Genomic DNA, 21,399 nt, shown 5'->3' with positions numbered 1-21,399 from the left:
TCGCAAGCCCGTAGTAGAGCTGGTAATTCGTTTGTTTCCGAATCTTCTTAATATCCGGTTCAGGAACGCCAATAGTGATTAAAGTTCCCGGCCTATCGACTCTTCCTCTAATAACATTCTGGTGGAGTTGTTGAGGCTATTTTGGACTGCAAATTGTTACAGGACCTCAGTACCATTACGCTCCTCTTCTGGAAGCCAGGGTAAACACTTTTTAAACGATGGTAGCTCGGAAACTTTCTTCAGGGTCAGTTGCCCACCTCATACACATCGTTGAAGGAGGAACAGTACTGTGTGAACAACTCGTTCGTGCTTTTGTCAACAAAATTTATCCGTAACATTTTACGGTATACATCTATCGACTCAAAGCGTAATATAATCAATCCCTTGCGAGGATGCAGTCCTTACAGGAGGAGTTTTCTCCTAAGCTGCTCGCGCTGCTCTGTATTGTAATCGGATGGATTGGTGTCGTCATACAACACATATCCATCGGCTTTGATAGACTTGGCCGATGCTGGCCGAGTCATATTTGCAGTCATTTGAGCCAAAGAGTTGGGGTCGTCAGAAGACCGCTGCCGTTTTGGTTTGCTCTTAGCCGCAGATGCCACAGAGAATACTTTCCCTTCAACATTGCCACAACCCGCGGGTTGCGTTTTACCCGGAAGCGGCTTGCCCGGAGGCATTGTCTTGTCCGAAGGTCGTTTGCCCGGATGCTCCTTGCTGTCCGAATACAGATGCTTACTCATTGGTAAGACTTTACTTTCCGCAGGTCGCACCGATTGCAGGGCTCGTCCGTTAAGGACACTTAAATAAGTGGAGAATCTGAGTCTAGGCTCAGTTTCTCCATCGAAGAGCTCAGGGTTGCTCCTTCGTTTAGGGTTGGATCGTCATGATGGAAAGTGCTGTTGTTTTGTTTTGTATTTCAGCTTTTTAATTTCTTCATAGTTGGCTGTCATGACCTTATTTTTACCGGCCACAGATTGCCGAGACAAGGCTAGTTGAAACTGGAGGTCGCCTCATACCCAGAGATCACCCTTCACGGCCACATGTTAACCCTTGTGACCATTCAGACCTCGGCACCGTAGTCACACCTTGGCTTGCAATTTTAATTATCGCTTAACTTCAGGTGCCACCTCTGGTTTCACGGAGGATCCTCCTTGTTGAACTCCCTTATCAAGAAAATATATGTAATCGTCGAAGGAGATCCAAAAAGGAAAGAATTTATTGCACCAGAAGAGTATATTGCATCAGGAGATAATTGAAAGAAACAGTGTGGTCAACAAGGAGCTATAAATTACTCAGCTTTATTACGGAAATGAAGCAATTCAACTGAAAAGACTAGAGCGACAAGTTTAACAAATGCTGCTTCACAACAACTCTAGGTCAAAACTACAGTCCAAGAGCTAGAAAGGTTCCTCATCATTTACCATATTTTCCAAATCCTGCGCCATCTTTTCCGATCCCAGTCAATGATAGGACTCCAGTATCGCCAGCCCTCTCGCCTGGAATAAACTGGCGAATCCTGAAAGACATTGTGTGTTTACGAGATTAATTGCATGTTGATTGGATATATGCCGGGTTAGAATTTTGCAGCTCACAGGCGCAACTTTCTCAAAACTCCCTTCATGATTTCCCACATAACGGAGGGAAACACCCCGAACACCAAATCGTTCACACCGCTCCTGTCCAATATGTGTAGAATTTCGTCTATCACTGTCGACCAAACCGCCGAAGAGATGGTGCCATCTTGACGAGCTCCGGTCAAGTGGCTCCTTCCCAGATCAGATTTGATTATCTTAGTTCTTAGCATGAATATTATCCAGTGTCGAGATGCCCCTCCAATCTTATTTAGGTTAAGGCTTCCTTGGTGGCGTTGGGATTAACGTTGTTGAATGTTGTTCCTGTATGGAGAAAGGCAGGTAGAGTATGAAAGAAGATTTTTATGTGGAGCTGTTTATAGACCAGTCGATTTTATTCTCGGTAATTTCCGATTTGATAATCTCATACGACTGGGGCAATAATCCCCTTCATGTAACTTTCTGAATCACAGTTTCCCTTGTTGTCGGAAAGTGTGCACTTATGGACTAGCAGCTTCAGAGCCTGTCCCAGAAATAATATCAAAATCATAGTTGGGGATTTTAATAGCCAAGTAGGGAAGGAGTCCGTATTCAGGCGATACGTTGGCTCCCGTAGCTTACACCAAACTACAAATGATAACGGACTGCAGATTATTCAATTAGTAGGGTCAAACGAAATGTTTGTTGGAAGTATCTGGTTTGCGCGGAAAGCGGTCCACAAACATACATGGGCCTCTCCAGACGGGCAAAACCAAATTGACCATGTGTTGATCGAACGCCGCCACCTCTCAGCCTTGATGAATGTCAAAACATATAGGGGGGCCAATATAGGCTCGGATCACTATCTCGTTGGCATGGTGCTCCGAGCTCGAATAGCAACACCTAGAATCCCCTAGGGTAATGATGCCTTCTCAAAAAACGCGGGCACGCGCAGAGACTTATCACGAATTCCGTCGAGCGGAGAAGCGACTTCACAGACGGAAAAAGGGAGCCTGGGAGAACCAATAAGTATGTGAACTAGAAAAGTACAGGGAGCAACCGCACCAAGCGCGGAAGTTTTACCAACAAGTCAGCAGGATGAAGCCTTATCACCTCGATGCTCATCCTGCCGAGACAAAGAGGGAAATCTGATTTCCGACAGAATGGGCATATTGGAGCGATGGGTTGGGTACTTTAATGAGCTGCTGAACAACCAGAACATCGACGAGTTGGAGGTCCCGCCAACTGAAGACGACGGACAAATACTGCTACCACCAAGTTTAGGAGAAACAGTCCGTGCAATTCATCTGCTAAAAAAATCATAAGTCGCCGGGAGCCGATGGAATTACACCCGAATTGATTAAATATGGAGGCGACCAGTTACACCAAGTGGTTCATCAACGTGTGCTGAAAGTATGGGACAGCGAATCAATGCCTGACGATTGGCAACGAGGCATTATCTGTCTCATACATAAAAAGGGAGGTATCACACAGTGCAGCAATTATAGAGGTATCACGTATCAGCGATGGAAAAACTGTTGGAATATGGACAACAGTTGCACTATCTATTCATCGACTTTAAAGCCGCCTATGATAGCATAGCCAGGGTAAAACTGTATGCGGCCATGAGAGAATTCGGTATCCCGACGAAATTAATAACACTGACTAGGCTGACCCTGACCAATGTGCGAGGCCAGATAAAAGCAGCAAGATCATTCGACATCAACAACGGTCTACGACAAGGGGATACCATATCATGAGTCTTCTTTAACCTGGCCCTCGAGAAGGTGATCCGTGATGCTGAGGTAAATGCAAGAGGTACGATCCTCTTTAAGTCCACCAACAACTGGCCTATGCTGACGATATCGACATCATGGGAAGAACCACCCGAGACGTACAAACTGCCTTCATCCAGATCGAGCAGGCGGCGCGAGATCTTGGGCTACACATTAATGAAGGCAAGACAAAATATATGGTGGCAACGTCAGCACCGAGGCCGAACCAACCAACAATATCAAATCGCACTGGTCAAACGGGAAGAATAAAGATAGGAGAATACAACTTTGAGACCGTTGATATGGTCGAAAATCACAACCGATGACAGCTACGAAGATGAAATCCGCGCACGGTTGTTGTCAGCCAACAGAGCCTATTTCAGCTTACAAAAACTGTTCCGCTCGAAACGTCTCACCATAGGGTCAAAGCTCTTACTGTATAAGACAATGATCTTGCCAGTCTTCATGTATTCCTCGGAGACTTGGGTTCTTAGCAAGAAAAATTGCGAACTCTTGGTCGCGTTCGAGAGAAGAATCCTCCGAAGAATTTTTGGCCCCCTACATGAGGATGGACGATTCCGTAGCCTACACAATGACGAAATCTATGAGCGATACCAAATCCGGCTCAATAGGTTACGGTGGGCGGGTCACTTAATCCGTATGGATGAGGTTGATCCCACCCGGAAAGTCTATAAGGGCAATAACTATGGTAGAAAAAGGAAACGAAGCAGACTCTGCTTAAGATGGAGCGATGGCGTAGGCCAAGACGCCAGACAGCTTTTGGGGATATCGAATTGGTGGACCTCGGCGCAAAACCGGGATGTCTGGAGTTCCTTATTAAGGCAGGCCTAGACCGGATACCGGTTGTTGCGCCGTTGATGATGATGATGGTGATGAAGGAAGATCCTAGGGTAATGGTGAATATTTAGGAAGCTCGCAGGAATATTCTCTATTGACGTTTACATTATTCACTTCAATGTGATACTATCGTTCTACGATGCTCTGGGTGTGGGAAGTTTACCTGACAACATATTTGGCCTACTATAACTTTGAAAATAATGGCCACATTCGCACTAGACTTTTCAATTTCCTACCCTATATATGTACATACATAAAATCGAGGGATTTCAACTCTGCTTAATATTATTCGTTTAGTACTAAGATCTAAAATGAACTGTTTTACTAATAGCCAAGTGTACTCTCTTTGATTCAGTGTGGAACTTTTCTATTGTCGTTTTGTCTATCACCAAACGGTTCTAATATTTTCTTATCTGAACTCTTCGAAAATAGAACTGCACTTGACACATTTTCTCAAATGCTGCGTTGGAAACCAATATTTATGATCTAATTATAACACTTTGAAATACGGCAGTCCTCTTTCCTGAATGTTTAAAGTATGTAAATATGTCAATCTTATACATTTACGAGCTTCATAACAAATGCTTTATGTGAGCTAAAAAACATCTTTTGTATTTTTTTTACAATAAAAATACAGATATTGCAAGCTAGATTAGAGGAAAAAAAGTTGTTCATAGACTTTTTCCCGCCTGCTTACGTGGGATTCTGTTGTGCATTTTCCAGATGTGATGAATCTGAATGAACCTTATTTTATCTATTTTATATTTTAAGTAGAAATTCCGAAGCGGCGTGAGCTATATAATTATGAAATTTTTATAGGAAAGGTCGTTGCGCTTAGCTTTATTGGTTTGGACTCATAAAATTGTCATAGAGAAAGCTATTAAAAAAAAAATTGCTCGCAAAGCAATTCAGTTTGAGTTCAATAAGGATGTTGTTGGATATGCGAAGGGTGTTCAGGAAATAACGAAGATCGGTCTGAACATCGAAGTCGATGGTAAGCGACCAAAAGGCAGGCCGAAACAAAGGTGGCTTGATACCCTGAATGGGGTTTTAAGAGCCTCGAGATTGCATTCAGATCAGGCATTTGATAGAGCCAAATGGCGAAACCGGTCACGACGAGCCGACCCAGCTTGTGAACGGAACAAAGGCTGAAGAAAAAGAAGAAGAAAACTATGATTTGTTTTGCCACAAATCCGGAAGTATTTTTAGGATTGCTTCACGCAAACGGCTGGACTTCTACTCCTTATTGACCGTTTGACCCCGTGGCAAAAATTCATGACTCACTATGCCATTAAAATCGAAGAACACAATGAGCATCACCGACCGCACCTTTTTTTGTCTTGGCGATCCCGAATGCCTCCACTGGGATGACTGAACCTTAGTTTCTACGTCATATCCGTAAACCCATGTTTCGTCACTTGTTATAACACATTTCATTAATCCTGGATCGTTGTTGATTAAATTTATTGAAGTCTGAGCAACTTCCACCGCCGAGCGTTTTACACCAGTGTCTTCTTTTTCATTACATTGTATGGAGGCTATGTAACTTTTGTCACCTGTGAAATCAGAGCTTGATTTCCAATGAATTTTCAACAATAGTACGATATTATTTCTTCTTGTAATCGGTTTTGCAAGCTGTTGCCCTCTACGTAGTAAGTGGAATATTACAAACACCTCACCGGCTCTGGAAAGAGAGGTGAGACCAGAATCAGAGTTTTCAGTCTGACGAATAATCGCACCTTCCTTGGTTACATTTACAGACAGAGCATCGAAGGTGTTGATCAATTTGTATATCTAGGAAACATGTGTTCTGCCGACGGTGGCACCGAACTGGATGTCATCTGACACATTAACAGTACTGGCACCTCGTTCGCTGTCTTGTCCAAAATCTGGAAATGCAGCTTGGGACTTGAGTGTTCTTTCTGTGTTGCTATATGGGAATAGTGATCACTGTTTTCACTCAAAAGCTCCAATCCTTCGTTAACATCGGAGGACGCTGGCCTGATACAGTTCCAATCTTGGAAGAACTTGCTCGGCGCATAGGTCTATCATCTGTGATTGATGTGATCGGAAGGTGGAAGCGGCAGTGGGCAGGTCCCATAACGACTGTATTATGGGCTACGCCATGCAGTGGAACCCACCGCTCCAAGATAGCTGACGAGTGGGTCATCCCAAGGGAACTTGGCGCACAATAGTAGAGAAGGAGTGTGGAAATTTAGGGTGGTTCCGGGGGAGCTGATGCACATTTCAGGTAATCGCGAACGATGATGTGCGGTTGTGGTTGACGTGCTATACCGCACCAAGGGGTAAAGGACAACCATATATACAGGATGCGGCAGCGTAACTTCCTTTTTTAAAATGCGCGCCACTCAGTTAGTTGATGTCATAGCGGAGCGCTAGTGGTCTCGTTCAAGAGGGGATACTGTAAAGTTTTGTCCCGACACGGTTCAGTCGCCATCATGCGTTGGAATAGTGAGGAGCGTGCCTTTGCCGTTGAGGTTTACTTTTCAAGCGGATGTTCGGTTATTGCAACAAAGCGTGCATTTCGGAATCGCTTTAATTTAGCCCCGTTGGCTCCCGTCCCAGACCGCAAATCAATTGTTACACGGGTCACTACATTCAGACAAACTGCAAGTGCGACAAAAGGAAGAACTGGAGTCCCTCGGCCCGTTAGATCACCTGAGAACATTGAAGCAGTGGGAGCGTGAATGTTGCGATCGCCACGGCGTTCTGCGCGCAAACACGCATCTGCCCTTGGACTATCCGATTGTTCTGTGAGAAGAATTCTTCGTGATGATCTTCATTTTCATCCCTATAAGATGGCGATAGTGCAGGAACTTTCAGAACGTGACTTCAATTCTCGGATGAACGCGTGTGAGCTTCTGCTTGATGCCGTTCCCGAGGGTGCTATTGTTTTTTTTAGCGATGAAGCCCATTTTCATTTGTGTGGGTCGGTTAACAAACAAAACATGCGCTACTGGGCTCACACCAACCCTCGAGAATTGCATCAAAAGCCTTTGAATTCACCCAAAGTCACAGTGTGGTGAGCAATTTCCTCAGCTGGAATTATTGGTCCCTGTTTTTTTGAGGAAAATGAGGTTACAATGACAGTGAATTCGGACCGGTATGTGAACATGCTACAGAATTTTTTTTCCCACGGCTAGAAAATTTGGATTTGGGGGACACTTGGTTCCAACAAGACGGTGCAACAGCACACACTTCAAGAGCATCGATGGCTGTTTTGAGGGAACACTTTCCAGAGCGCCTTATCTCAATTATAGGCGATTTGGAATGGCCGGCACGCTCTCCCGATCTGTCCCCTTGGGATTTTTTTCTATGGGGTTTTTTGAAATCCCGTGTTTATGTGAACCGTCCAAGAACCCTACAAGATTTGAAGACCAACATCCAAGAAGAAATTGCCAACATAGCACCTGCTATGCTAACAAGAGTCATGACAAACGCCAGAAATCGGTTTACGCAATGTACGAAGAATGGGGGACGTCACCTAACAGATTTGATCTTAAAAACAATGTAAATAAAAACTTTAGACATGTACCTACATTATAAAAAATAAATAAATATTTTCCGATGCATACAATAGTTTTTATGGAGTTTTGAAAAAAGGAAGTTATGCTGCCGCACCCTGTATATTGGATCCTGGGTAAGGAGAAGTTTGTCATCCTCAGGTGGCTCGGGTTACCAACCACTTCCGCTTTTATTTTAAAGCGCTTTCAAATAAATACTAGCCAAAAAGAAATCTTTGGTCGAATTGAATATTTAACATTCTCTACAATGATCATAAAATGTTCCAGTTTCGCTGGCATCAACACCGAACAATATTTGTCCTCATTTGGTCAGGGTGCTTGAGTAAATGGGATGATAATTTTTAAACTGAAATGTTTTTTTCACTAGTTTCGTATTTATCAATTGTTTAAGGTATTCGAAAACAATCGTCTAAAACATTTTTCCTCGTCCACTTAGATCCAATTAATTTCGCCCCAATCAGTTGAGTACCTGAACTTAGATTCATTTTCCATTTAGCAACACTACGGTCGGTGCTGAGAAATCATTTTTTTGTCAGCAAGGAATCGAGAAATTTTCGCCAGCAGCAGCTTTTGGAAGTCTGTAATGAAAATTAAGGGATTTCGATGGTCAAACCACCATCCTGCGTGGGTGAAAACGACCTAGAGGGAAGAGCTAACCTGAAAACCTAAAAAGGTGACGAGATTGATCGTGAAGGCCAGGCCACAATCACTGAGGCTCCATCGGAGCGCTCGGTTGACACATGCTTGCATGCCTCTGTGGTAGCTCAGGAATCTGGGAGGTTCCTATGAGCGCTATGATCTCTCACGTGTCATTATTCACAATTCACGTGCATGCACCAGTGCGTGGATCTGCACCGGATCTTGAAAATAACCACACAAACATAGGGATTCGCATAAGCCTAACGATTTAAACCAAAACAATCGCCCGCGTGGAGCCGTAAATCTCCGCACCCGAGTGTCGCGATCGAGGAGGGGAGATCCACGACAGATTACAGTTTCGATCCCTGTTCCTTCTGCCTCGGATGCTTATTGAGGCGGGGCCTCTGAGATTCTTTCCCTTCCTTGACACCCTCCAGCCATGATTGTGGAGCATGTTCCTATTGTGTTAGAGTTTTGCGGCATGAAGGAGGAGGCGAAAAGAGGGAAGTCCTCAAATTAACTTTTTCTTCAAATGATGAGGTCATAACAGCTGTGGAAGCGTATTTTGCAACCCTTTCAGATTCTCACTGCAGGGATGGAATTCATAAATTGGACTCTCGTATGAACAAGTGTATTGATATCCACGAGGAGTATACTGAATAATAAAGTGTATTTCAAACCATAAAATTGTGTTTTTCTTATCTTATCGGACCGCAAAATTTATTGAACAACCTAGTAGATCCGTAATGCGATAAGGTTGACTTTAATAGGAGGCATCATACTGGAAAGTTTGATAGAGATCCTACTTTTATTAACATAATAAACAAAATGTCAGTATCATATCGAGTTAAATAGTGGAAATATTCAATGTATATACACTGCGAATTGTATATAAGTGGAACCATTGTGTAGTCATCAGACCGCACTGGTCAAACGGGAACAATAAAAAGAGGAGAATACAACTTTGAGACCGTTTCGCTCGAAACGTCTCACCATAGGGTCAAAGCTCTTCAAGGGGGGATGGTCCCACCCGGAAAGTCTATAAGGGCAATATCTATGGTAGAAAAAGAAGACGAGGCAGACCCTGCCTAAGATGGAGCGATGGCGTAAGTCAGGACGCCAGACAGCTTTGGAGTTCCTTATTAAGGCAGGCCTAGACAGGATACCGGTTGTTGCACCGTTGATGATGATGGTGTAGTCAAATATTCTAGCATAAAAAATCAACAAAGTTTTTCATGCCTGAAAAGTCCAGCTTCCGGTTTCCCGACTTAGGACTCCGAGAGAACTTCGACTCCTTTTCAAATAGAGAAGCTGGCAAGGTTTTCGTTCCAGCTTCTGATATCTGTGTTCATTGCAATAATCTTTAGCCTGAGATATTCTACGCTAACCCAAAGCCTTGCTGCGGGTTAGTGTGCAGACGTGACAATCACATTCTCATAAGGTCATCCCAATACTGCCTTTTACGGACGCTTTTTGCGCGCAAAATAAATTCCCTGGGAATAGTGCCACTTTTTAGCTGACCTTGAAAACATCATCAGCGGAACTCATTATTATAAAGAGTTCCGCAGATGATGTTTTCAAGGTCAGCTAAAAAGTGGCACTATTCCCAGGGAATGAGATAATGATAGGAAGTAAAATAAACAAGTACCACAAACAATATAAGCCTCTATTCAAAACGGCTTCAGTTCTAGACATGATTAGCCCAGAGTTTAGAAATTTAGCCTTCGAAAAATGCGTCAGTTCGTTATTAACGCATAAGTCATTCCAGCATCACTATATATATATTTTGTCCAAATCAAGGATTCAAGCTGAAGCGACTGTCGTATAATCGACACGAATAATGGCGTGCCTCAAAGTTCAAGAATCTTTCTGACTCATCCAAACAGTCGCTTTTTTATGCTGTGCATGTCATTATGACGACTATCGGACTATTTCTAGGGTGGGTCAAATTGTTATCGACATTTATATCTATGACTAGCCAGATGTAGAGCTTGTTCTAATACCCACGCTGACTCGCATGAAGGTTAGGGGAGAAGATTGCACTCAATGTAAAACACCCACCAAGAAATCAATGCGTCGAATCAATCAAACCAGCGGAATGGGTTTGGAAGCAAACTTCACTGAGTCCTCATTCTTTGTTTTTAAGAACATTTGGATCACTTATAAGACCGAGTGGTTTGCAAAATACTAATATATATGGTTGCGTACATACTTGTCGAAACTATGACCTTGTACTTGCCATTTGTTGAGCCTCTGGAAGAATGTTCAGTGAAAAATATACTCACTTCGCAAAAACAGATACAAAGCAAGCACACTTGAATTAAGTCTGTTGATTATATAAAGCCATTATAAGTGGCTAAGTGTTGTCGGTAGATTTCTTTATCAGTATTCGCTCTGTTATTACATCATGAATGGCTTTAGGGAAAATCGAATTTGAACTTTAGATAGTGTTCTGATGTAAAAAAGTATTAAGACTGAGATGTGAAACTAGAAAAAGACGAATAATGGATTAAAAGGAATATAGGAGCTTTGGATTATTCCTATTGATCCTCAACTGACAGATGAGTTAAAGTAGCTCAGGCCAATGTGAATAGGCGGCAATAGTAGGTTATATCATATTTAACAACATTTGCTGGATATGGAAATATATTCAGGACGTACTGCTTCTTTCAAGGGTTGGAAATCTTCAAAAGTCTGACCCCAGCGTTCACGTGCTTCGAGAGTGTGAGATTTTTACCTACTAAAAACACCTCTTCCTAAGTTACATACGACTGATATTTTCCGCATCCATCAGCTTCCTTTCCATACCAGGTGAGTTGTAAAGTTCGTAGGCTATCACACAAGTACTACACTACTAGTATTGAATACATATGATTTTTAGTTAACCCTAACCTGGGTATGCAAAAGCTCTGTTCAAAGTGAGTACTGCGTGAGCTCACAAATCGCAGCAAGCTGGGGAGTCTTCTTTTAGCTGATTTCCACCGTGTCATTGTGGAGCATGCCCAGTTGTTTAAACGTTGTGCTAAAAGGCGGAGCTCATGGGACAACCTCCGCAGGTCGGCAATTACCACCGTCCGCCAATAGGTAGAAGGCTTGCCACAGCTGAGTGCCTCCTGGAGCATGGAATCCCCGCAGACTGTTGTTACCAAGTTCATAATTGAATTTACGACAATGCCAGCTAGAATGGCACGAGATTCCAAAATGTGCTGCAGCGGGGCTTTGGATGTTCCAAGAATTTCGAAGAATCTTCCTTTGTTCACCTTCGTAAGATTCCACACTACGGGAAAGCGCGGGGCTGATGCAGGCTGAGAGATAGCGTCAACCATTTCAAACGTGTTGTTTTGATGGTCATTCGCGGAGAAGTCTTCTAGAACTCGCTACCTTTCTACCGTCTACACCGCTGATTCCGATGCAATAGTTCCATCGGGAATGCTTTACTCAGCAACCTGGATACCGGAACGTTGGTGTGAATCCGATGTTTAAAACTACAAGCCCCGTTCTCACTGCTATTATCAAGCATTACCCTAACACTTTGTGTCCGGATGGCTGGTTAGAGCGCTAGGCTGTTGTAGGAGAAGGTCGCAGGTCAAATTCCACTGGTGGCAGAGGGATTTGTATTGTGACTGGATGTCGCGTACTAGTCCACTTAGCGTGAATGAGTACCTGAGTCAAATCAGGGTAATAATCACGAGCGAGCGCAATGCCGACCACATTGCCTCCTACAGGTTACTGTAGTATACCATTGCGGTCTAGAATTAAGTGCTCTAACACGCTTCAAAGCTGTGATCTAATTGGATTGTCCCATCAACACATTATTGCCTTAATATTGAACTCACCTTCAACTCAGATTCATCCCTCCACCTTGCCGAAGAAAGACCTGTTTGAACTTTCCTGAATGTGTTAGGAACTAAAGGGAACTCGCTTCGAGGATAAGAATGACGACATTATTGATCCAAATGCCCTTCCGGGGAAGAGCACCTTGACTTTCAGGCCACTCATCAAGATTACAATATCACCTGTTCTGGATTACCTTCAATTTTTTAAAGAATGCCGTTTTCTCCTTTGTAACGGAAGCTTCCATTGGAACTTAACGCTGTGCTGTTGTGATGTTCATCATTCTGAACCGGAATCTTGTAACTAAAACCTTTGATACTGCAGCGCCTTCCAAGTCCAATAGATAATAATCATCGCTGGGATTCCCGCTTAAGTTAGAAAAAATGACCATTCTGGGTTCCTCGATTCTATTGTCGGAGAGCATAGGCAATCGAAGGGAACAAGTGGTTCCCGAAATTTTATTATATTATATATTATTCCGACTTTAGTCTAATGACTCTTCCCACTTTCTTTTTCAAATGAGTTTCGAATCTTCTAGGGTAAATGATTGTAAGACGGCCAAATCTGTCCCGATTTGGTGCAGGTAGGAAGCCTACGTCCTCTGGAATTAGTAGATGGCAAATAATGCGAGTGGATATCACTCATCGCAGTAGCCGGCTGATCCAGACTGCCACCAATTCCTTGTAGATTGCTAGTTCACAGAATACAGTCGAAGCTAAGAGGAACAGAAGGAGAAGCGATCGACTTAGATTACTCAGTTTATCTGACTCATCGTTTTCCGTCTACCCTATTTAGTGGGAGGTATCTAAATTCCGTATTAGCAGACATAATTTTATGACTAGCACCCTGGTTTATAAGCACCCTGGACTATTCCATTTCTAGTAAATATCATCATCATCATCAACGGCGCAACAACCGATATCCGGTCTAGGCCTGCCTTAATAGGAGGTGGTAAATAGTGGTAAATATACCCAGTATTATTTTCTTAACCATTCTTTTTCATTTCTCAGTATCATGGTGAAAAGGTTCCATAGGAGAATTCTCGTCTGTAGAGCAGCGTGTCTGCCCCGTTTCTGGCTGAGAAAGCTTCCAGAACTCGCCAAGCCAAGTTGGCGTGGATTCGGTGTTTAAAACTCGCCGCCATTTCCAGGATCCGTTTTCCTCTGGAGTCTAGGTGAGGCATGTTCCAATCATCACCGCCTCTACTTCGACCTTTTCTGTGAAATAGCCAAGATTTTTTATTTCAAGACTAGTAGAAACGATAGTCTTCTCTCCCAGTAGCCGCTCTGCAAAACGTACTTTTGCTAGTTGTCTTCGGGCCTAATTGACGGAGGATTCCGCACCGTTCAGTTCTTCTCCACTGTCTTCGAGCTTCATTTTGTAGCGGATTTCATAAAGAACTTCCGCAAATGTTTTGCTTTCCGTCGGTTACCGGCGGTCTACTCCTTCGTCTCTTCGACTTTTCTGTTGATAATTTACCATTTGTAATCACCTTGGCTTTGGACAAGCGGTTTTCTGATGGCGTGGCGCGCTGTCTCCTTTTGTGCTTTCAACCTGATAAGCTTTTCTACTTCGGCTCTATGAAGGGCAGTTGACTGCGCTCCCACTCGGCCCACCTGCCCAGGGCTAGCAATTTTCTTTGGGCTATTTTCTGGAACATTAATACTGCAGGCTACTGCAGTGGTCGTCCTCGCCCCGGCAATTTTCCTCTTTATTTGTGCTGCTGTCTCGTCGGGCGCTTCAACTCGCGTTGCCTCTTTTACTAAGTGTTGAGCGATGTATTTTCATGCTGCGCCCGCACGCTGTCAAATTTTCCTCCTTTGTTATTTTGTCAATTTTCTGAATTTTATTTTTTTTTTTTATTCCCAATGGAAATCTTATCAGTGCATCGGGCCGAAATAATCAGGAACGGGTGCACCCTCGGAAACAAAGCTCTTATCTCAGTTCCCTCAGACCTGACCTACACTCAGCTGATTCCGGAACTCACGGACGGATCAACGCTCGCTCGGGCCGACGCGTTCTATCTCAATGCACACTGCCCGACCACACAACCACATTAGTAGAACTAGGCTTATATCACCGCGTCGACTTCGGTGATCGACGACTCTGAGGTCTCACAGTGGGTTCTGACGTGTACCGGTTATTCGCCGTTCACTTATTACCGAGAGGCATTGATAAGAATCGCATAGTTGTCAATGCGATCTTTCGACCGTCAGATACGATCAACAGGTCTCCTTTCAACCAACCAAATCCGATCCGTTAGCCGAGATTATCACTGTAAATACATGTCAGTGAAAAATTGAATGTGTATTTGATGCAAGCAAGTTCCGTATTCCTAGTAACAAAAACAAGGAGGTTAGTGACATTCTGAGAGTGGAAGGTGATGAATCGACTCCAGAAAAAAGAGGAAGATGAGTTATTGATGCGACAGATTTTCAGAATAAATTTCATTGCTGCACTGCAAGCAAGGTCGTAGAGCCAAAATCTGAACCCGGAGTTAAGGGTTTGGTGTGTGAAAATTATGCAAATACTCATATTATTCCTCTTTTCCATCCAAATTTCCTTGTCGGGCTCCTTGAAAATGCCAGGCCCCGGAAGAATCTCCACCTTTCTACTCCAGCCTAATGTAGTATTTTCCTATTTTTTGGTATATTTGTTTCGTTATCCCTCCCTTTAAGTTTCATCTCGTGAACGACTGATTAATATTCCCATCCAAAAGTAACTCTACCTGCCTGGACAGCCTGAAATCCGGTCAAAAGGATACAAGTATAACCTTTCAAGGTTAATATAACCTCGGATCAAATAGAATATCCGTAGCTTTATCCAATATCCACTTTGAACTTGTTCAAGGTCTCCAAAATCGTTAGCAATCGTTTTAATTGTATTGACTTAAAAATGACAGCCAAAATAAGGTATATATTGTCGAAATTTTTACATTTAGGACAATCGCGTATTTTTCCTATGTTTTTTTGATTGAAGTTCCAAAAAAAAATTTCAGTTAATTGTTTTAGTGTTTGTCGAAAATCGGAAAGTGAAAATTAACTTGGTTTTTGGAAGAAAAGTGTTTTTACTGTCGTATGTTGATACATAAATGTGTCCTTGAAGATCCATCAAGATGTGTTTCCGTCATTGGCCAAGCGATGTGTTCAGATTGTATGTATGACTTGAGTTAATTTATATGTATATATGGTTGCTATTTACCCCTTGCTGCCCTTTACAAAAATGAATGAAAGGACTATTTTATGGATAATTTCACTAAGGACTATACGCGAACGCTAGATCTTATCATGCTTGCTATATATTGCATCCTGAGATTTGCTATCTCTGCAGAGAAGTTTCCAAACTTTTTCTACATGCAATCATTCACCGGTCCTCGAAGCATTCTCGAACATCTTAATGTTTTCCTACCGAGTCTACCAAGCTGACGGCAAAGCAGACTGATTGTCTTAAGTATTAAAAGTATCATATCCGGGAAAAGGTAGACATCATATCCATAACAAAATCCATTTTGATGAATCAATGAAGTCGGGGCTGAACTTAGCTAGCAACCGGTAAATTTTGGCAGATCTAAAGGCTGAATGGCCTACGTCGGCTGCGGCACTTGGAGCTGCCCTAAATCTACCCAATATTCATTCATCACGTAAAGCAGCTAAAGCCATGGAAGATGGATCAGGAGTATTCTTGGAAAACCCTCTCGAAAATATCCCAGACGGACAGTAAAGTCAGTTTATTGGAAAAAAGGCGCTATATCGGAAAGCTTTTCTTCAACAAATAACCGGTGAAGCCTTTGCCTCTGGAAGATTTTGTCATATTCACAAAAGCGTACCATAATAATTCGATGTTAAAGCAGGAAGATTCAAGACGGAAGTCGTAATGGGATTCGTCCCCAACTTTATGTACCCACTGGATGGCAGGTTGTTTTTTGAACTAACAATTCCTTTCCCTCTCATTGGTGGAAGGGATTCTCTGACTTGAAGGCTTCCTAAGGCCGTTGAACTTAATTCTCTAGGGAGGTGTTTAAACGTATTCGTATACTATACTCAACCTTTTTGAATCTAGAAAGTACTGTTACTGTTTAATATCTGAGAGTATTTCAAGCAAGCACTCTGGAATCTCTGGTTTACTTGGTATATACTGAAGACTTAATAATAATAATCGTTGGCGCAACAATCCATTTTGGATCAAGGCCTTGAAGTGTATTAGAGCACTTCATATAAGACCGTAACGGTACACAACAGGATTACAGTACCCTGTAGAAGGCAATGTGGTCAGCATTGCGCTCGCCCGAAATTATTATATTGATTGGACTCAGGTACTCATTCACAGCTGAGTCGACTGGTATCCGACGTCAAATCACGATACAAATCCCAGTGCCACCAGTAAGATTTGAACCGCGACCTTCCGTACGACAGCCTTGCGCTCTAGCCACTCAGCTGTCCGGACACTAAAGACTTGCCCACAAATAAACGCCTATTTACTTTCTATCTTGGTTAACGACACGGCGATTCTCGGAGTCCTTTTTAAAGTGTTATCTGTAAAAGTTTGTGTTATCTGAAAGAGAAAGTAATGAAATATTCTATTTGGAGAAAAATTGAATATTTACAAGGGACGGAGCTGAAATCCTTCTAGAAATAGTCATAAATAGTCTCTTAAAACGACGACAACGGCTTCGTCCAGGGCAGAGGCAATTGATCAGATTCTGCTCTAGGAGCAGCGTGACCGAAGTGGTCATACGTCATGGCTTATACCCAATAATAAAAAGGAGCGAACTACATCTGGTAACCACTTCGGTCATGCTGTTCCCAGGGCAGAGGTAAAGAAAGCGTCTGATGAGTTGCCTCTGCCCTGCACGAAATCGTATTCGTGTTTTTAAAAGAAAGAAATTCTAATTTTGAATGTAAGCCCAAAACGAAGAGTCCATGAACCCATGGAAGATGGAAGCCAAGGTAAAAAGGATGCATGAAGGAACATCACATCATACACGAGGCATCACGAGCTGCTTTTAACTCGACCCACAGATAACATTTAACATTTTTCAGGATAGGCAATTGTTTCGTGGGCGTGCACAGTATTAACTTGACTATGTTATCATAGGTAAAAACCCTGAAAAGATAATGTACTCGATGGCCATACCCCAGTAGGTTTTCCATTGTCTGCTGCAGAGAAATTTTATTTGTCGCTGATTTTCCTGATTCTAGGTGTATTGGTTTTCCCAGGCTTCCTCGTCGTCGTTTCTTCGCTCGATGGAGTTCACGATAGGTTTCTACGCGTGCCCGGGTTCTTCAATATCTTGATTGCCCCTTCTCTAACTTCGATCTCTCAATCGTCATCAAACCGGTCATTTCGATTTTCTTTTGACTAAGGCTAAATATGTTTGTGTGTGTGTCAAGTGTTGATGCTTCATTTCTAGGGCATCTGATACGTACGATCGTGGTCGCAACCATGCTCCCCCGGTAAGTGTTGCAGATGGTTTCTTTCCAAACTGCTTCAGTGTCTACGCCTACCTCATTGTCAAAGGGGACTCGAAGGAGCCTATATTTTTACCCCTATATATTCTGAAATTTATTAAGGCTTGCGACGGGCGGCTTTCAGTAATTTGGTTGAAAATAGTGCCGTCTGGAGAGACATGTGTTTGTGGGTTTCTTTCGCAAACCGGATACTTCTAACGACCAATTCGTGCAACTCTGTTGATTGAAAATCGGAAATCAGTTCTGATAAGTACACCTATGCAAGCTAGGGGTGCCAACATATCGTTTGAATACGAACTTCCTCCCTAATTGGCAGCTTAAATTTCCATGTATCATTTTGATATGATATCTGGTACCGATGTCGTGAGTTCTTGCCAACGACTGACCCGTAGAAGGTCTTTTTCTTCAACTCTGCAGTCTCCTCTAGAAACCTGAATTTCCATGAATCTGAGTTTTTGAAATTTTCTTCCCAAGTGAAAAGTGCATAGTTTTTCTATTATATTTTCGAAATCGAGAATAGTGGGTTTCATTTTTTGTCTGACTAGAAAACCTAATTCAACCACATGATTTGCTGAATGACTGCTATAATATATGGTATAGTTGCGTTTCTTTAGAAACCTGTATTGCCCAGCGCAGTTATATCGAGTTTGCGTTGGGTGTTGGGTGTAGGTATTTCCAAGAGAAAATTCGCAAATCATTAGACCTATGTATTTCGTTTCCGGGTCTGTCGTTGTATCCATTCCGAGGCTTTTGTTGTAGTTTCTTTACATTTTAATGCTCCTCCGTCTACAGTCTTCCATTAACAAAGAACACACAGCCCCTCCCACCAAGCGGAAGATGGAGATAAGATTTAGTAGCAGAGCTTTTTGTATGGGCTCAAGAGATGTTTCCCAGGCACGATGGCCCATGACAGTGTACTGTAGTGCACCGTTACGGTCTTGAATGAAGTGCTCTAACACACTTCAAGGCCCTGAACCCATATGGATTGTTGCGCCAACGATTATTGTTATTATTTTCTTCAGACACAGATTCATTTTGTGACCACAATCAGAGCCCCGCTGGAACAAGTAAAACGATACCAGTCTGTACTGAGTGCATGTTTCAAATTACCCATGTTGGTGGGCACAAGGCCTACCTAAATCTCTACCGAACTTTGGAGTACGGCACCTATGTTGAAACGCAACACCACGTTTGAGACCCAAAGGCCTCTTGTTCGCTTGAGCGTAATCACAACTTCCATGAAGCTCCCACTATGGGGCCAAAAACAAATAACCGAGCTGAATTCACACCCTCCAGGATTTGTCCTGAAATATGCGGATTCAGGGGCTATGCCAGTTCCGATGGTACCAGTATACCCCGGGCAAGTTTTCGTGACCGAAGTCGCTTCAGATTCGGATTTGATCGCCCTAATAGGCCATGGAGCATTCGCCTATTGCATCACGACAAGTAAAGCAAAGTGAATAGAGAGTTTTCCGGGACCACCACAAGGAGGGTGGAGAACCTGCACTTGATTTTGGTTTGGCCGATAGGGTTGGTGCCCCGCCTTCCTCACCCTCACCTTGAGCACCGGTGAAGGAAGAGTGCAAGCGTCTTGAAAGGTCGCGGAAATCATTCTCTTTTTTTTTTACTCCATGTCCTTATTGGAAATATTTCCATTGCTGCGTAACGATCAATTCTATCGATGCCTGCATTAATATAACTATCTGTTCTTAGTGTCATGGAGAAGTCTAGTTTCCTTTGCTTGTAGACTTTCCTTGGTAATAATGGAGAACACAACATAAATAGCGTTACGGGCAACTGTCATTCATTTTTACTTGACTGTCATTGATTTCTAACGTAGACTCCATCATAATAGTTTCACTAGGATTACCAGCTCAATCATCATTTTAAAGAACGCTACACAGTAAATCCTATCTGAGGCTTAACAGAAATCTGCGAATTTTGCACGTCAATTTTGTATTCTTATTTTACTGAAAAGACGGGCAAAGGTAAGTAGGTAGTACTAGGGTGAAAATGTGAAGTGCTATCCACGATGGATGGATGGAGGCAATTTGGTCAGAATTGCGCTCGCCCGAGACTATTACCCTGATTTGACTCAGGTAGTCACTCACACCTGAATCGACGGATATCCGACGTCAAATTACAAATCCCACTGCCCCCATGAAGATTGACCTTCCGAACGACAGCCTTGTCCTCTAACCACTCAGCTATCCGGACATTTAAGAAAACCGTGGGATTAAGTCTACGAGAAAGGTCCCCACGTAAACAGAGACGTAACTGTAGCGGCGCACTTTTCGGCCATCTTGGGATAATAAATTCCATGGTATGGCGAGGTTAGTAATCGGACTACCGTCCTTCATTAATGTGTGGCCTATACACTGCTATTTTCGCTTTCTGATCTGTGCATCGAGGAAGTTCTGGGTTCGAAATTGTATCATTGTATGCCACACCGCAGACTACTCCAATATTGCCACACATAAAGGATATTAGCAAAGATCAGTCTCTTTCAGTGTTGTAATAATTGCATTTCTAGATTTTAGACAAGGCAGGGAAGACGGATCTTACGCAACGGGGCAACCGTCGGCATTAGCATCGCTTTCTAAATATACAAATTGAGCAACAGCTTCTATGCTTTATTTATTAATGTAGGTAGCAAGAGTGCGGTGACTGATACGACTGAATAAAACTCTTAGTTTTATTTACGGTGTTTGTTGGTGTTTTATCATGTAGCTACATTCGGCTGCACATATTTCCTTCTCCTTGCAAATCCGGAGTCATTTGGCCAAAGTCCATGACTCGATGAGAGAGCAAACAGTTATCATCAACGTACTCAAGTTGTTTGAGAAAAGATGTCATAGTCCACGAATTTCTCGGTGTCCACTGGCAGCAGGAAGAACGTCATCTATAACAAGAAGAATTGAGAAGATCCAACCCCGGTGGTCTCTGCTTTGGACCTCAAATTCTTCTAAGATTTTATCTGACATTTTGCGCCAGAATATGTCACTCGAATAATAGCTATTAGTTTCTCCGGAATACCACTCCTGCGTTGACGCTGTGGAAAGTCTTCTCGAAATCAATGAACTGCAGGTGAAGTGAATATCTAAAGTCCGTGCACTGTTTCAAAATAGTCCTGCTATCAGACGATCAAGTTTTCAAGATATACCTTGATGCGTTCCAGGATTTTTGTAGCTATTATCCTTCAGTTCTCACACTTAAGTCGGGTGCCCTTATTTGGAATGGTAATGATTATGCAGTTCTTCCACTCTCTGACAAAAGTCTCGGATTTTTTGAAGTGGCTGATCTACAGAAACCACCAGAGCAGCGATGAAAACCGGGGAAACCTACATTGACGGCTTAAATAATTTCTTTTCTATTTAGAGGAGTAGGCCGTATCTGCATGTAATGGTGACTAACCATTTTATTTACAAGGCGCAGTCGAGAACCGTGTTGAAGTGTTCTTTCGACGCTCCCATTACCTTTTAGTCAGCCAGATCTTGCTCCTTCGAGAGTGTCCAACCATCAGCGCAGCGTCCGGAAAAGGAGCATTTTTAATGGCGGTCCCATGCTCCTCAATATTCTCAAGTCATCAGATTCTAATCGTGTAATAATCATTTAAAGACAAAGCACAATGAAGCTGTAGTTAGAGGGGCAGCCATGAACAAGGTGGAAGAAGAATTGACGCGAATAGTAGTTGACTTATAAAGGCTTAAAAAATATTTGGCGATAT

General features: G+C 42.8%; 1 protein-coding gene across 2 annotated transcripts in view; it reads left to right on the top strand.

The window, feature by feature from the left end:
• LOC119659220 (glutamate--cysteine ligase) overlaps positions 1–21,399 on the top strand; it is a 39,270-nt gene that overhangs the window by 5,978 nt on the left and 11,893 nt on the right. The window contains exon 1 of one of the 2 annotated variants that reach the window (XM_038067195.1): positions 15,137–15,357. The exons of the other annotated variant lie outside the window; for it this stretch is intronic. Within the exon in view, the coding sequence (XP_037923123.1) occupies positions 15,320–15,357 (38 nt within the window). The 5' untranslated portion in view covers positions 15,137–15,319. Of the gene's footprint in view, positions 1–15,136; positions 15,358–21,399 lie in introns of those variants that run through there. 2 annotated transcript variants of the gene reach the window in all.

The sequence above is a fragment of the Hermetia illucens genome, chromosome 6 (genome assembly GCF_905115235.1).
Source record: "Hermetia illucens chromosome 6, iHerIll2.2.curated.20191125, whole genome shotgun sequence".
Lineage (NCBI taxonomy): Eukaryota > Metazoa > Arthropoda > Insecta > Diptera > Stratiomyidae > Hermetia > Hermetia illucens.
This window is presented reverse-complemented; position numbering and strand designations above follow the sequence as displayed.